This window comes from Sceloporus occidentalis, unplaced genomic scaffold, assembly GCF_023333645.1.
Source record: "Sceloporus occidentalis isolate IW3139 unplaced genomic scaffold, rSceOcc1.0.p SCAF_59, whole genome shotgun sequence".
NCBI lineage: Eukaryota > Metazoa > Chordata > Lepidosauria > Squamata > Phrynosomatidae > Sceloporus > Sceloporus occidentalis.
Genome location: NW_028317039.1, coordinates 1,599,041 through 1,614,519, shown reverse-complemented (window position 1 = coordinate 1,614,519; position 15,479 = coordinate 1,599,041). Strand labels below are relative to the sequence as shown.

General features: G+C 44.8%; 1 protein-coding gene across 1 annotated transcript in view; it reads left to right on the top strand.

Annotated features, from left to right (window-relative positions):
- The first annotated feature begins 2,855 nt into the window (after positions 1 to 2,855).
- LOC149287531 (inactive phospholipase C-like protein 1) overlaps positions 2,856 to 15,479 on the top strand; it is a 174,914-nt gene continuing 162,290 nt past the window's right edge. Inside the window, exon 1 of the mRNA XM_089492690.1 lies at positions 2,856 to 2,900. Within this exon, the coding sequence (XP_089348816.1) occupies positions 2,856 to 2,900 (45 nt within the window). The remainder of the gene's footprint in view (positions 2,901 to 15,479) is intronic.

Sequence of the window (15,479 nt, the reverse complement as noted above, 5' to 3'; positions counted from 1 at the left end):
GACTGCCTAAGTCTGTGTGTGTGTGTGTGAGGCTGCCTGAGTCTGTGTGTGTGTGTGTGTGAGGCTGCCTGAGTCTGTGTGTGTGTGTGTGTGTGAGGCTGCCTGAGTCTGTGTGTGTGTGTGTGTGTGTGTGTGTGGCTGCCTTAGTCTGTGTGTGTGTGTGTCTGTGAGGCTGCCTGAGTCTGTGTGTGTGTGTCTGTGAGACTGCCTGAGTCTGTGAGACTGCCTGAGTCTCTGTGTCTGTGAGACTGCCTGAGTCTCTGTGTCTGTGAGACTGCCTGAGTCTCTGTGTCTGTGAGACTGCCTGAGTCTCTGTGTGTGTGTGAGAGATTGCCTGAGTCTCTGTGTGTGTGAGATTGCCCGAGTCTCTGTGTGTGTGTGTGTGTGTGAGAGAGATTGCCTGAGTCTGTGTGTGTGAGGCTGCCTGAGTCTGTGTGTGTGTGTGAGGCTGCCTGAGTCTGTGTGTGAGACTGCCTGAGTCTGTGTGTGTGTGTGTGTGAGGCTGCCTGAGTCTGCGTGTGTGTGTGTGTGTGTGTGTGACTGCCTGAGTCTGTGTGTGTGTGTGTGAGACTGCCTGAGTCTGTGTGTGTGTGTGAGGCTGCCTGAGTCTGTGTGTGTGTGTGAGGCTGCCTGAGTCTGTGTGTGTGTGTCTGTGAGACTGCCTGAGTCTGTGAGACTGCCTGAGTCTGTGTGTCTGTGAGACTGCCTGAGTCTGTGTGTCTATGAGACTGCCTGAGTCTCTGTGTCTGTGAGACTGCCTGAGTCTCTGTGTCTGTGAGACTGCCTGAGTCTCTGTGTGTGTGAGAGATTGCCTGAGTCTCTGTGTGTGTGAGATTGCCCGAGTCTCTGTGTGTGTGTGAGAGATTGCCCGAGTCTCTGTGTGTGTGTGTGTGAGAGATTGCCCGAGTCTGTGTGTGTGTGAGAGAGAGAGATTGCCCGAGTCTCTGTGTGTGTGTGAGAGATTGCCTGAGTCTCTGTGTGTCTGAGAGATTGCCCGAGTCTCTGTGTGCGTGAGAGACTGTCTGAGTCTCTGTGTGTGTGAGAGACTGTCTGAGTCTCTGCGTGTGTGAGAGAGACTGCCTGAGTGTGTGTGTGTGTGTGTGAGAGAGAGACTGCCTGAGTGTGTGTGTGTGTGTGAGAGAGAGACTGACTGAGTGTGTGTGTGTGTGAGAGACTGCCTGAGTGTGTGTGTGTGAGAGAGACTGCCTGAGTGTGTGAGTGTGTGTGTGAGAGAGACTGCCTGAGTGTGTGAGAGACTGCCTGAGTGTGTGTGTGAGAGAGAGACTGCCTGAGTGTGTGTGAGGTTTTTATTTTTTAGTACGAAATCTCAGAAGTGGTTACTAAAAAAATTGAATCCCACCACTGATCCAAATCCACAAAAGCATGGCTTCACCAGAAGATTAACATTTTGGAATGGCCCAGCCAGAGCCCAGACCTGAATCCAATTGAACATCTGTGGGGTGATCTGAAGAGGGGTGTGCACAGGAAACGTCCTCGCAATTTGACAGATATTGCCACGTCAAGATGTGCCATGCTAATAGACTCCTACCCAAAAAGACTGATTGCTGTAATAAAATCAAAAGGTGCTTCAACAAAGTATTAGTTTAAGGGTGTGTACCAAAACAAAAATTTTTCCCTCAAAGATTTCAGCTTGTTATGCAATTGAATTGTTCACGTTATAGGTCACATTAAAGGTGAAAAAAGTTCTGACATGATTTATCTTTGTTTCATTCTTTAAAATCACAAGAACCTGGCATTTTAGTAGGGGTGTGTAGACTTTTTATATCCACTGTATATTTTATACTAAATTAGATGATATGATCAACATAATGGTATCTAAAAGTCCTCCTTGTCCTGAAAAAAATAATTTGTATGTATATATAATTTTGTTACATCAAATAAAAAGAAAATGAAAGCAAAACACAAACACTGCAAAATGTTAATACAGCCACTGTCGCAAAGGGTAAAAAATAAAAAAAAGTTTTGTTCTTAATGGGTTAAAATGATTTTTTTTACTACAGTGAAGAATTAGATATGTGAGTGAGTACTCACGTTATTGTGAGTGTTACTGTTAGGGCGTGCTCATATACACTTACCACAGAATAAGTATGGTTGTGGCGCTGTGGCGGTCGGAGTGTATATGAGCACGCCCTAATAGTAACACTCACAATAACGTGGGTTTAAACTGCGAAATTGTCTACTACAGTTTGTGTAAAATGAGGACTTTAACCTGATGGAAAGGGTGTGCAAAATGACATACACAGCTATCAACAAGTCCTATAAGTACCTCATGCACACCTCCAGCGAACGCAAGAACCTTCTCATCACAGCATCCCCACCTCCCCTGCACATGGAACTGTTACATATCGGAAACTCCCGTTACAGCTAATTCGCCAATCAGATGGCAGCAGTGCAGTAGACCTATAACATTCTGGATCGGGACGCCCAATTAGCGCGCCGTTTCGTAGCGGATTAACCAATGATATTCTTCCACTCCTCCTGTTTTCACCCAGCTGTTCCCGGCTCCCTCATGCGGCGGTCTGTGAGATCTGTATTGCACACACAGGGCCGTAGTGTCACTTTATTTGCCTCCCTTAACACAACACAACACAACACAACGCAACGCAACGCAACGCAACAGTAACAGTAACATAGTGTTGTTCGTCTGTTCGATCTCATGCCCCCCTTTCTTGTAACCGGCTAACCAGAGCACCAGCTTTTTGTACCAGGTCATCGGGGATGAACGCTGCGGGACAGTGAGTGCCATGGCAGAGGGGCAAGAAGGGTGGTGCGAGCTGTACCCGGAGAATGGCCGGGGCAGGGAACGAAGAAGCGGGGTCACCGAGGTCAATTTGATGGAGGCGGCGAAGGCAGCACCCCGGAGGAGCAGCATCATCAAGGTGAGTACTGGCTCCTCTCTGTATGGCATTGAGTGCTCGTTGTTTTAAAGCAAGCAACTTCTGCCACATGATACAGTTCTAAGATAACACTTAACAGTTAAATCTAAGTAGCATTGTAGCGCTGAATATAGTTGGGTATAGTATAATAATCCCAAAACGAATTCAGGGAAATGCTCGTAAAGCTCAGGCTATCACTACACGCTCATTACTGCGTAGCACCATTGGATGCCAAACACTTGGCAACATGCCATCCTTTGCGATTGGCAGTGGTCATGTAGAACAAGGGCAATATTGAGTTTCACTCCACATTGCAGCACGTATTGTTACCTGCCCAGCAGACATAAGTTCAACAGTGAATATCACTTGCCTGACACGAGTTGACAAATGATGCGTAAACCCTGCTTGTTCTGTTAACAGCAAAATTCATTAAATGTTAATGCCACTTGAACTATAAGTGGTTACATGCGTTAAATACAGACTGATACATTGACACTTTGCTTAAGCAAAACAAAAACAATACAGACATTTGTACATTAGATAATTGTGCAATCTTCCAAAAGTAATTTACCTGACATCTGCCTATGCAAAATCAGCTTTGGGGATATTGCATTATGTTTCACAATGTGGAATTATATACACATCATGTAAGTATATTGAAAACAACATTGAGCTTTTTTTTAGTGTCCACCATTGTAATTGCCTGACATATCTAACAGATCTTACAGGCAACAGATAATTTAAACTCTTCAAGTATGCCCTGCAGAGGCTGCTGAACATTTCCTACAGTACTCAGTAGGCATTCCATCATTAATGAGTATTACTGTCCTGCTGTGCGTGCAGGTTAAGTATTTTTAAATCCAGTTAAAACCGTGATGGTGAATGAATCAGATGTGAATTTTTTTTGCCTTTGTAGATATTTTGTAAATAGTTGGTTTCAAAGTAATGAAAAATAGTGGCAACGATAGCATATTTGTTTACGGTTTGTAACATGAAACGTTAAAGTAAATTCTCCAACTTTTCAATGTGTTACTGGCAAAAAATCAGGCCCAATGGATTTATCCATGATCTAAAAATGATTGGGCAAGTTCCAGCAAAGTGCTACAAGGTTGTTTTTATTGCATCTAGGAATAGAAAGTGATAGCAGATTATGTGGAGGTGTATTTCTGTGTCACAAACCCCTCTGCCTCCCCAATCTACCACCCTGATCCTTACAGCTTCTATACTTTCTTGGATCCCCCGGAGATTACATCTGCTGAGGCTGGAAGCAAACTGTTATTTTTCTGATTACCATTATTATGTTCATACTTCTATTTGCTTTCTTGCTGCTCAGTTCAACATGACACACAAGGAGAAAGAAAATCTTCTGTTAACTATTTCCTGCTTAAATTGAACACACTATAAGCAATTGTGCATGTCAGAAACATGTGTATTGGTTTCCTGAATTATGTTGCTAATTAGTTGTAAATCCAGCAATACATAAAAGTGGTTAAGTGTTGTCTTATAACAAAGTAGTTATCTGATTTTCTACTGTTAGGTTCAGGGCTAATATAATTACCATTATGCAAGACTTGAGAATAAGTAGGATCTCACTACATGTCTGTTCGCAGAACAATCTTTATGATGCCTAAGAAAAATAAAACAGACTCGGTGTTGGCCTGGACAGATTAGCACAGTGTGGTCAAACTAGTCTTACTTACAGGGGTACTCTAGCCATCATATGTACCGCACTGCTTAAGGGAGGGAGTGTCCCATTTAAATGATCATGTTTTTTGTGCATGCTCGCTATAGTCTCCACCAGCCAGCTTCAACACTGGCTCGGGTTCCAGGAGTTCTGAGACCCACCACGTACATAAGTAGAAAGCACTCCAATTAATGTTAATAGGCACACTTTCCTATCACTGATTGGCTGCTTCAAGCAGGCAAACGTGGCATGAAAACAATACCATGGAGGGGTGGTGTACTGCAGGGCTTGACAAATTTGTTTTAAATCTAGGAGCCAGCTAAAAAAGTTAGCAGCCAGGACTTTTTTTTGCCCCAGCACCCACACTTTGCCCCAGCACCCACACTTTGCCCCAGCACCCACACTTTGCCCCAGCACTTTGCCCTGCACCCACACTTTGCCCCAGCACTTTGCCCTGCGCCCACACTTTGCCCCAGCACTTTGCCCTGCACCCACACTTTGCCCCAGCACTCAGTCTCACACTTTGCCCCAGCACTCAGTCTCACACTTTGCCCCAGCACTCAGTCTCACACTTTGCCCCAGCACTCAGTCTCACACTTTGCCCCAGCACTCAGTCTCACACTTTGCCCCAGCACTCAGTCTCACACTTTGCCCCAGCCCTCAGTCTCACACTTTGCCCCAGCCCTCAGTCTCACACTTTGCCCCAGCCCTCAGTCTCACACTTTGCCCCAGCCCTCAGTCTCACACTTTGCCCCAGCCCTCAGTCTCACACTTTGTCCCAGCCCTCAGTCTCACACTTTGTCCCAGCCCTCAGTCTCACACTTTGTCCCAGCCCTCAGTCTCACACTTTGCCCCAGCCCTCAGTCTCACACTTTGCCCCAGCCCTCACACTTTGCCCCAGCCCTCACACTTTGCCCCAGCCCTCACACTTTGCCCCAGCACTCACACTTTGCCCCAGCCCTCACACTTTGCCCCAGCCCTCACACTTTGTCCCAGCCCTCACACTTTGCCCCAGCCCTCAGTCTCACACTTTGCCCAGCACTCACACTTTGCCCTGCACTTTGCCCCAGCACTCACCCTTTGCCCCAGCGCTCACCCTTTGCCCCAGCGCTCACCCTTTGCCCCAGCGCTCACCCTTTGCCCCAGCGCTCACCCTTTGCCCCAGCGCTCACCCTTTGCCCCAGCACTCACCCTTTGCCCCAGCACTCACACTTTGCCCCAGCACTCACACTTTGCCCCAGCACTCACACTTTGCCCCAGCACTCACACTTTGCCCCAGCACTCAATCTTGAGTTATTGATTGTTAACACCAATCACAGTCCTGCCCAGACATACCCAGGTTCCAGCATGTACTGGCTGAGTTGGCATGATAGGAGTACATGCTGAAACCTGGCTTGCTGCCCCCCCTTGTGTATTGATGCTGCATATCACTTAGAGCCCCATGTGCCATGTTCCTCCCCCCACTTACACAACCATGCTATCACACACACTCATTCATATACTCATTCATACACCCTCCTTCACCCCTTACCTGCACTGCAGATCTCTCACATGCAGACTTCCATAGGGGCCCTGCTGCTTCTATCTCTGTCTCTCTGCACGAACTTCTCTTGTCCTGCCCACTGGGAGGAGGAACAGAGCACTCATGTGACTCCTTTCGTTTCCTGCTTCCTGTGGCCAGCACAAGAGACGCTGCTTGCACATTAGGAGCAACACACAGTTAAGCAGTGCGGCCCCTGCGGGGATTATTTTCCGCCTTTTTTTTTTATTTCGGCATTTTGCCGAAGATGTGTTTCGGCCACCGGTTTGGCTCACAAAAACCTACGCGCCAGGACAAAATTATCAGTCGCCATGGCTACTGGGATTTGTCAAGCCCAGGGGCGGTCTTAGACCAAGTGACACCCCGGGCAAGAATATTCTTTTGCGCCTAGCCTGCCGTTTTACACCGTATTTGCTCGATTATAGGACAAGGTTTTTTTCAGAGCAAATGCTCTAAACAATACCCCTTGTCTTATAATCAAGGTCGTCTTATAATCAGACCTTTAACCAGGGCATTATCGGCAAAGTTCCAGAAAAAAATGGCTTACCAGTGCTTTGGCAGCATCTCTTATACTAGCCGGGAGAACAGGAACCCAGCAGAGTCAATGCAAATCAAATGACTTGCAACAACTAATCGATAAAATCGATAATAATCGATATTGAAAATCATTGTCAACGATTTTCATTATCGATTAGTCAAATCGATTTTATCGATTATAAAGAGTTTTTTTCAGAGCAAATGCTCTGAAAAACTCCTCTCCCCTCCACTTCCGCTTGGGCTTCTACGATGCAGTGCCAGCATCACATGACCTTCATCGTAGGTCCATCGTAGAAGCCCAAGCGGAAGTGAAGAGGAGTAACGGAGGCTGTCTGTGCACATCGTGCAGACCCCCACCGGCTGACAGAGAAGAGAATCCAGGTCTCCTGCAGAGGATCATCCTCTCTGTCAGCTGGTGGGTGTCTGCGCAATGGACACAGACAACCTCTACTACTCCCCTTCACTTCCCCTGGGGCTATGAAGCTCCAGTGAAAGTGACAGCCAGCAACGGAGGTTCACCCCCCCAAGACACCAGGGAGTCGGGGAGAGAGGCAGAGTGGTGTATGGGAGGGGGGGAGAGGCAGAGTGGTGTATGGGAGGGGGGAGGAGGCAGAGTGGTGTATGGAGGGAGTGGTTTATGGGGGAGTTACAGTGGTGTATGGGGGTATAATGAATTTCAGAGTGGCATATCTGGGGGAGGCAGAGTGGTGAATCAGGGAGTATAATGAATTTCAGGGTGGTGTAGGGCATTAGTTCCAGCCCTAGTCTGCAGTGACACCTACCAAAGGGAATGCCCAACCCCGCGATTGGGCGTTCCTTGAATGATGGTGTACCGGGGCTCTGTAACAGTTCAGTAGGTAGGATCCTATTGAGCAGGATAGGTGAAGGACCAGCTGAAGTGATAAGAAAACTGGAGCTGAATCACTGGAGAAAAATTGAAGTCAGAACGTAGCCAGTTCAGGACCAAAATATATATTTTAGTGAATCGCAAAACCATAGACAGGGTGTCAGATGCCTACTTGGAAGGGTCAACTGGCTGACACTGAGTTAAAAGCAGCTAAGCATCATATAAACTGAGCAGCTTGCTTTTTTTTTTCTTCAGGTTTGGTGCCCTCTGCTAACGTCATCCTCCTGAGAGGCTGGCATCAATTGTGTAGGGTAATTAGGGCACGTCAACATGGCGACAAGAACGCCACTCTTGCATAGCCACACCTCCTGAGAAACCTGCGTCTTTGTAGGGGAACCAGGATGTATCGCCATGGCATGGACAGCAGGAGTGGGCTGGTGACAGGAACGGCGTGGAAGAGCCCCAGTATGAAAGTAAATTGTAACACACTCGTGGGGAGCACCATTATACATGATTAGTTGGCGGGAAGCCAGCAATGCTGGCTTCTGCGGACAGAAATGAGTCCTGGCTGTTGATAGACATCCTAATCGTCCGTGTAATACATCCTGTATGTACAGGTGTACAAGTGGACAAGGGGTTGTTTAGTGTTATTTTTTTTGAATGGTTATAAGGCTTGCCCATAAGCTGACATCCAGGCCACAATTTATAGTAGATGAAAAGGTCTCCAAAGTATTGGATCCCAGGGGTTTGCAGACCAATTTGCCATTTATTACATGCATTTACAAAGTTGGACAAGATTATTGAGTTTAGCAACCTTCCGTTAAAAAATGAGATACATTTGCCAATGTGATTGAGTTTGTAGTTTGATTCTTTTGCATTTTTTCCTTCTCCCCTGACAGCGGGACAAAGAAAACTCATAATTCTTACGTTTACAGCCACCAAGTTGGCGCTTGCCAGATGATGGAAATTCCTTTTTATTCCTGCCATACATTACATTTTTCGACATTTTGGATGGCTATAGGATGTGGGTGTAACACAATGCATTTGTGTGGTTAACTAGCTTGAGTTTCCTTTCTTGGGGTTTGTTTATGGGCTCCTGCTATTGGAGTAAGATCATACTTAATACTGCCCCATGAGAGGGTTTGTCTCATGGGGCAGTATTAAGTATGATCTTACTGTGATTTTCTGTTTGTGTTGTTAATTGCTGTATCTTTTTCATAAATAGATTAAATGTCTAAGTAGTTTGCGTTATCATGACATTTTGATGTATTATATGGAACATCTCCACTTGTCCTTTTTATTTTTTTTTAGTTTTCCTCTTTTGTGTTTTCCTTTACCGTTTAGGTACTTTTTCATTTTATATGAGCTTAAGAGTCAAGACATGTTGGACTGCTCATCTTGCTAGAAAAATGTAAACGACAGGTGCCAGGACCGTCATGACTTTAAACGGGTGCAGAAAGCGATCAACGTTAGCTTTCTGCACCCAAACGGTGTTGCTGTAATGCCTCGACATCGAGGCATTCAGCAACACCGTGATCGGCATGAGGGGGTGTGTCTGGCCTCTCCCGGGGCGTCAACGTCTGCCATACACTGTATGGCAGCGGCGATCACCTCTTAAACTTCAATGGTGTCGCTGAAATGCCTCGATCAGGAGGCATTCAGCAACACCAAACACTCACCCCAGGACGGGCTGACACAATATTAGGCAGGTGGTTATATATATATATATATGGGGTGACTTAGAAATGTAGAAATTGTTAATTGTATAAATGACTATTCTAGCTGAATTTTAATTGGATATCTTGACGTATCTGTAAAACAGCTTTTTAATAGTTATACATTAACATATCCTTTAAATGAATTGTGTAGAATATATTCGAGGTCATCCTATAATCATACTTCAAATAGAGGTCTGACTACAAGAAGGTTGTCTATGCGCATCGCGCAGATGTTCACCCGCTGCCCCCAGTAGACACCAGGGACTCTGAAGCAGCGGGGACAAGTCTGGTGATGCATTGGTAAGTCTGGGGTGGAGCAGAGTGGCATATAGGGGGTATAAGGCATATCTAGGGGGCATAGTGGCTTATAGGGGGAGGTATAAGGCATATCAGGGAGGCAGAGTGGCAAACTGCTTAATTGCTAATGAAATTATGAGGAAACAGCCCACAACTGGCCATAAAACAGCTTCGTAGTCAGTTGCCCAATTACTAAACCGTTCACCCAATTTATTATTGTTTTATATAGCGCTATCATAAAAAGTAGCGCTGTACAATGGGTAGACAGGACATAACATGTAGTATTGTCGCGGAAGCCTCTGTGCCCTTGGCTCCTGGAGGGGCCTTGCGGGCCAGCCTCCTCCCTACAGACCGTGGGCCCTGGTCTTGGAAGGGGTTCTGTTTTTGTGGAGGTGGGTACAAGGGATCCCTTGAGACTACTTCTTCCCCCTGGTACAGAGTGTCTTGTTTCCCCAATTACCAGAGACTCTAAAGACTTTGGAGCTCAGACATGGATTTGGGGCACCTGCATTTTAGGAGGGGGTTTTGTGTGTGGTATGTTACTCTCCACCAGGTGAGGACCCCCATGGCCAGTATTTGCACCATGATCTGATATCCAGCTGGTTTCAGCCAGAGAACCCCAGGTGTATGTTTACTGGTGTGTTTTCAATAAAACTGTCCTGTGTTCACCTCAACATTGATTCTGTCTAAGGCTTGGGGTGGGCTGCTGTAATAACTCTCTGTCCTTTACAGGACAGCATATTCAGTGCATGTACTAAGCTACGGCTAGCCAACTGCACTTCCTTTTGCAGAGAAACCAGCGGTTAACCCCTCAGCCCCAGACAGAACCAGCGTTGTAGAGAGAAGGGTGATGCCACTGCAATGGAGCTGCGTTGGCGGGAGTACCCATTCAGAATACAGGGCCTCCTGTCACAAGTATATAACATAAAAAAAATTACTTACAGAAACAGGTGAGGAGGGCCCTGCTCAAACAATACAGTCTGTTGCTGTCAAAAGAACCCCCAAAATGTGCCCCGTACATTCCAGAGGCACATGGAATCATCAGAATTATATAGAATGCCGGGATTGTCAATGTTGTTGATCATCATGGTTGATGCTTTGGTAACTTCCCCTGTACAGTACACAAACTGACACAAATTGTCTATTTTATTTGTAAATCATGCTCAGGCTAGCTTTGTGCAGGAATCCAGCTCTGCTGTGATGTACAAGAGAGGGATGTGCAGCGATGTCAGGTGACATCTAGGCTCTCAGTGTGGCTGCTCTCCGATAGTAAGCTGAATTGCAAGACTCTGCTGAAGCCTTTTTTAAGTGAAATTAGAGAACAGGAGAGCTTGAAATACTTTTATCCCAGCTGTTGTGCAGGTTGACCAGAACCTATCCCAGCTTGATTGGATAAACAATTGAATTACTCATAATTCCCCAGTCTTCTTTTGTTTTTTTGTTTTTTTTTGGGGGGGGGGGTGATAGGTGAAAATTTCCTGAGGGTGAGGGGAGTGTCCCCTCTTACTCACTCCCTGCAGACTCCTATGAATATATTTAATTAGCGTGCATATGTGCAGTTAAAATGTGCTTAAACTTACAAATATTAATACAACACAGATCATGGCTTCAGAGATTCTAGAGAGGGAAGACAAGTAAAAAAAATGCTACTGACGTCAGGTTATGTTTCATTTTGTTTTGAGTTCCTATGAGGGCATGTCATTTCCTGGTATCTATTTTTGATCATTGCAGAGGCTTCTTATGAGTTACTGTTAAGGATTTCTCAAAACATTTCTGGGAGTGCTTTGCTGCTGCTGATATGCTGCTGATGGATTCTGGGCAAGATCAATTCAAAATGTAGTGACAGCTCCCTAGAGCAGAATTCTGTAAAATAGACACCTTGATCATATGTGTCATAAAACTTTTCAAAATGTGCTTCCATAAATTGCAACAGGATACACACAGGCATTGCACATTTATTAGTATGAGGACCATAGCGTGGGGAATGCTTTAAAAAATAAATAAAAAGAGTTGGCTGCATTTCACTAACAAGAAGCCAAAATAGAAGCAGAACAAGAAGCCTGCCTATTGTCTATAGTCCGTTGAAGTCTGTGGCAGATCCAGGGTCATCAGACAATCTGCTTGTGTAAAAGAATACATAAGATGAATGAGATACACAGGTTGATCATGCAGATATGTTAATGCAGTCATACCTCATAATGAGAGAAAAATTAAATACATAAATACCCCATTTGCTTGATTATAAGAAAACCCTGATTATAAGAAGACCCCCCAAAATCTGAATATTAATTTAGGAAAAAAAGCCTGAAAATAAGATGACTCTATAGGAAATAGGTTTTACTAGTAAATATGAATTCATGTAAACTATTTTTCATATTTAATAAAAGCTATGATTGAGAAAAATATTTTTGTGTTTCCTTTTATTTGCCAACCTGCCCCCCAGTTATGCACATCTGCCCCCAGAAATGCCTTATACCCCCCCTATATATGCCATTCTTCCTCCCTGATATGCCTTATACCCTCCTATTTGCCACTCTCTTCTGGGCACTTTCTGCTCCAGAAAAGCATTATGCCCCCAATATAACACTCTCCCTGACTTACTAGTGCTTCTGACTCCCTGGTGTCTAGTGGGGGCAGCGGGTGGAGGCCGGCGTTAGTTCCACCGGGTCTTCTATGACTGAGCACCAGAAGGTCATGTGATCCGTCATAGAAGCCCCGGCGGAAGTGCCAGCAGTAGTGTGGGTTGTCTGCTTCCATCGAGCAGATGTTCGCTGGCTGCCAGAGAAGAGAATTCCTGCAGCGCTGCAGGGAATTCTCCTCTCTGGCAGCCGGGGAAGATATGCGCAATGCCCATCAACAACTTCCGCTGCTGCTCGCGCTTTCGCTGGCGCTCGGTGATAGAAGCCCCAGTGGAAGTGCCGACAGCAGCTAAGGTTACCAGGCAGGAGGATCCAGGTCACCTGCAGCGCTGCGGGGAATCTGGATCTTAGTCTCTTAGTCGGACCTCTATTTGAGGTCTTATTATAAGACGACCTCGATTGTAAGACGAATTTTATTTTTCAGAGCATTTGCTCTGAAAAAAACCTTGTCTTTATAATTGAGCAAATACGGTATATATAAAAAGGGCAGTCTACCATTTTCATATTACCAATAACAAAATATTTTTTGTTTTCAAAAATGCTATTACAGTTAATTTCAGAGATTTTCACAGTTTCAATTTCCCTTTTATAAATGCCAGGTATGCCACCAAAGTGGAAATCAAACGGACGTCATCTACCATTGTCCTGACTGTCCCTCTCAGCCTAGTCTCTGTATAGGGACCTGCTTTAAGAAGTACCACATGACAAAAGCTAAAAAAAAAATCTTTATCTTTGTTTTAATAAGCCTTCCATTTTTGTGAAAATATCTGTTATTACCACTGACTTTGAAGGTGTAAGAACAGATGCAGAAAACATGCAAATATGCTGTTAGATATAGGTTTCTTGGATTTCTTTGAACAACTTCAAAAGAGTCTTAAATTATATATCGTCCCAATAAATCAATATGTGGAAAAAATAGACATATTCCAAGCTAGACCCTGTAATGTCCTATAACCATACCAAGCCTATGCACGTGGGGCATTACTGAACTTGAATTACTTGGTTTCATAAAACATGGCGATATCCTTCAAGTTAGCGGAGGTAGTTGGTCTGACTATCCAGCTCCGTGACATGCATAACTGGGGGACAGGCTGGCAAATAAAAACAAAAATGCATTTTTCTCAATCAATCATAGTTTTTATTAAATATGAAAAAATAGTTTATGCGTGAATTAATATTTACTAATAATTAAGATAAATCCAAAACTTACATTAGTTTCCACGATAAATCATGAAAAACTTCTACACGATCTTAAGTCACTATTAATAAAATGGGGTAGGATTGAGGTCTGTTGGTTAGGCCGTGTTAATATCTCGAAAGCTGATATTGTTCCTAAAATATTATATTTGTTCAGAATGATTCCATTTACAGTTTCTAACCTTCTTCTACTTCAATATGATAGATTTTTCTCTCGCTTCGTCTAGGCTGCTAAAAAGGTTAGATTCCCTACTGAACTTCTGAAAAAGACCTCAGATCAGGGCGGTTTAGGCTATCCCAATCTACGTAACCTTTACAGTGCCTCAAGGATTGCTCACATGCTGGCTTGGCGTTTCGCGAATAATGTTCATCCTCTTTGGTATGAAATTGAGAGGTTTAATTGTAACAATTACCAGATTTTACTATTTCATGACGTAAAGTCATGATTTTATTAATGACACGGAGGCGAGTATTATGCTTTACTCTTTCTTTAATTCCCAACAGCAGCAAAGAGATATAAACAAAAAAACCACATAGCATCAGCCAATAAGCAGATAGCGCCTCCAATATCATCACGCCCAGTCCCATAATCCTCCTCTTTCTTGCTGGAACCGAAGATCCCGAAGACGAAAAACACGAACAACTCCTCAACAACCGCAAAACAGGAACAGAAGAAAACTCCATACCGATGCTTCAGGCTGAAAAATGGAAAAACATACGGTAAAACAGGCCCGAAACACAATCCAGGTCTAAAAAGAATGAAACAAATGCAGAAATGTAAAATACTAATAATAACACACTGCAATAAAGGAAACAATACACATCATTAGAAAGAAATCACCACCGTCAAACAATAGACTTACCTCATGAGAGATACCACATAAACCCCTGGAAAAACACGAGGGAATGGGAGGGAGGGAATAATACTCGCCTCCGTGTCATTAATAAAATCATGACTTTATGTCATGAAATAGTAAAATCTGGTAATTTTATTAAGACACGGAGGCTTCGTATTATGCTAGTTCAAAGCTGATGAACTACACGTAAAGCAAAATGTTGAACGGGCCGAAAATAAAAATTACGGAATGTAGATTCAGATGACCAGTCAGCCGCCTTCATAATATCCTCCAAACGACACCCTAAAGAGAAAGCTTTAGAAGCCATAGCACCTCGGACAGAATGAAGTGCGAAAACGGAGACATCTACACCAGCCTGAGCCAGTAACCACTTGACCCAGCGAGCGAGAGAGACAGTAGAAACAGGAAGATGAGGTGAACGAAACGATAGGAACAAAGGAGCAACATCGACACCCCTAAGAGAAGCGGTACGATCCTCATAAGCATGGAGACACCTCACAGGACAAAGCCGGGGACGATCAGGAAAAGCCGGATAAAAAACTGACGAAATAGAAGTCTTGGTACGGCGAGAAATATCAAACCGTACACCCTCCGGCACGAAGGAACGAGCAGTGATATCCAATGCCCTAACATCGGAAACCCGCTTGCACGAGATCAAACAAAATAAAGTAACCAATTTAGCCGACAACTGCTGCAAAGATAAATCCTCATCAGGACCCCACTGATCCAAGAAATCCAAGACCAGAGTAACATCCCGGAAGGACGTATAGCGTGAAGCAGGAGGACGAGAAAAACGAATACCCTTAAGAAGACGACAAACAAATGGGTGACGCCCAATGGGAACACCCTCAAAAGGAACATGGCCAGCCGAAATAGCCGACCTAAACACATTCACTGTACGATATGCTTTCCCTTCTTCAAAGAGCATAGTGAGGAATCCAAGGATATCATTCAAAGGAGCAGATACGGGATCCACGTGTCTTCCCACGCACCACTTAGACCAGGAACCCCATGCCGAACAATAAGCTCTTCTGGTACCAGGCGCCCATGCATTCGCCATAAGGTGGAGAGTTGATTGCGGAACACCAGGGAAAGACCACGGTCCCGGGAAAGTAGCCAAACCATCAGACGAAGAGAACCGGAGCACACCAAGCCGTGCAGATTCCCCTCCGGGTCCGTCAGAATGTCCGGACGGTCCGGGAGCAACCGAGGCGCGTCTATGGACATCTCCAGCAATTGAGGGAACCACGGTTGAGACTGCCAAAA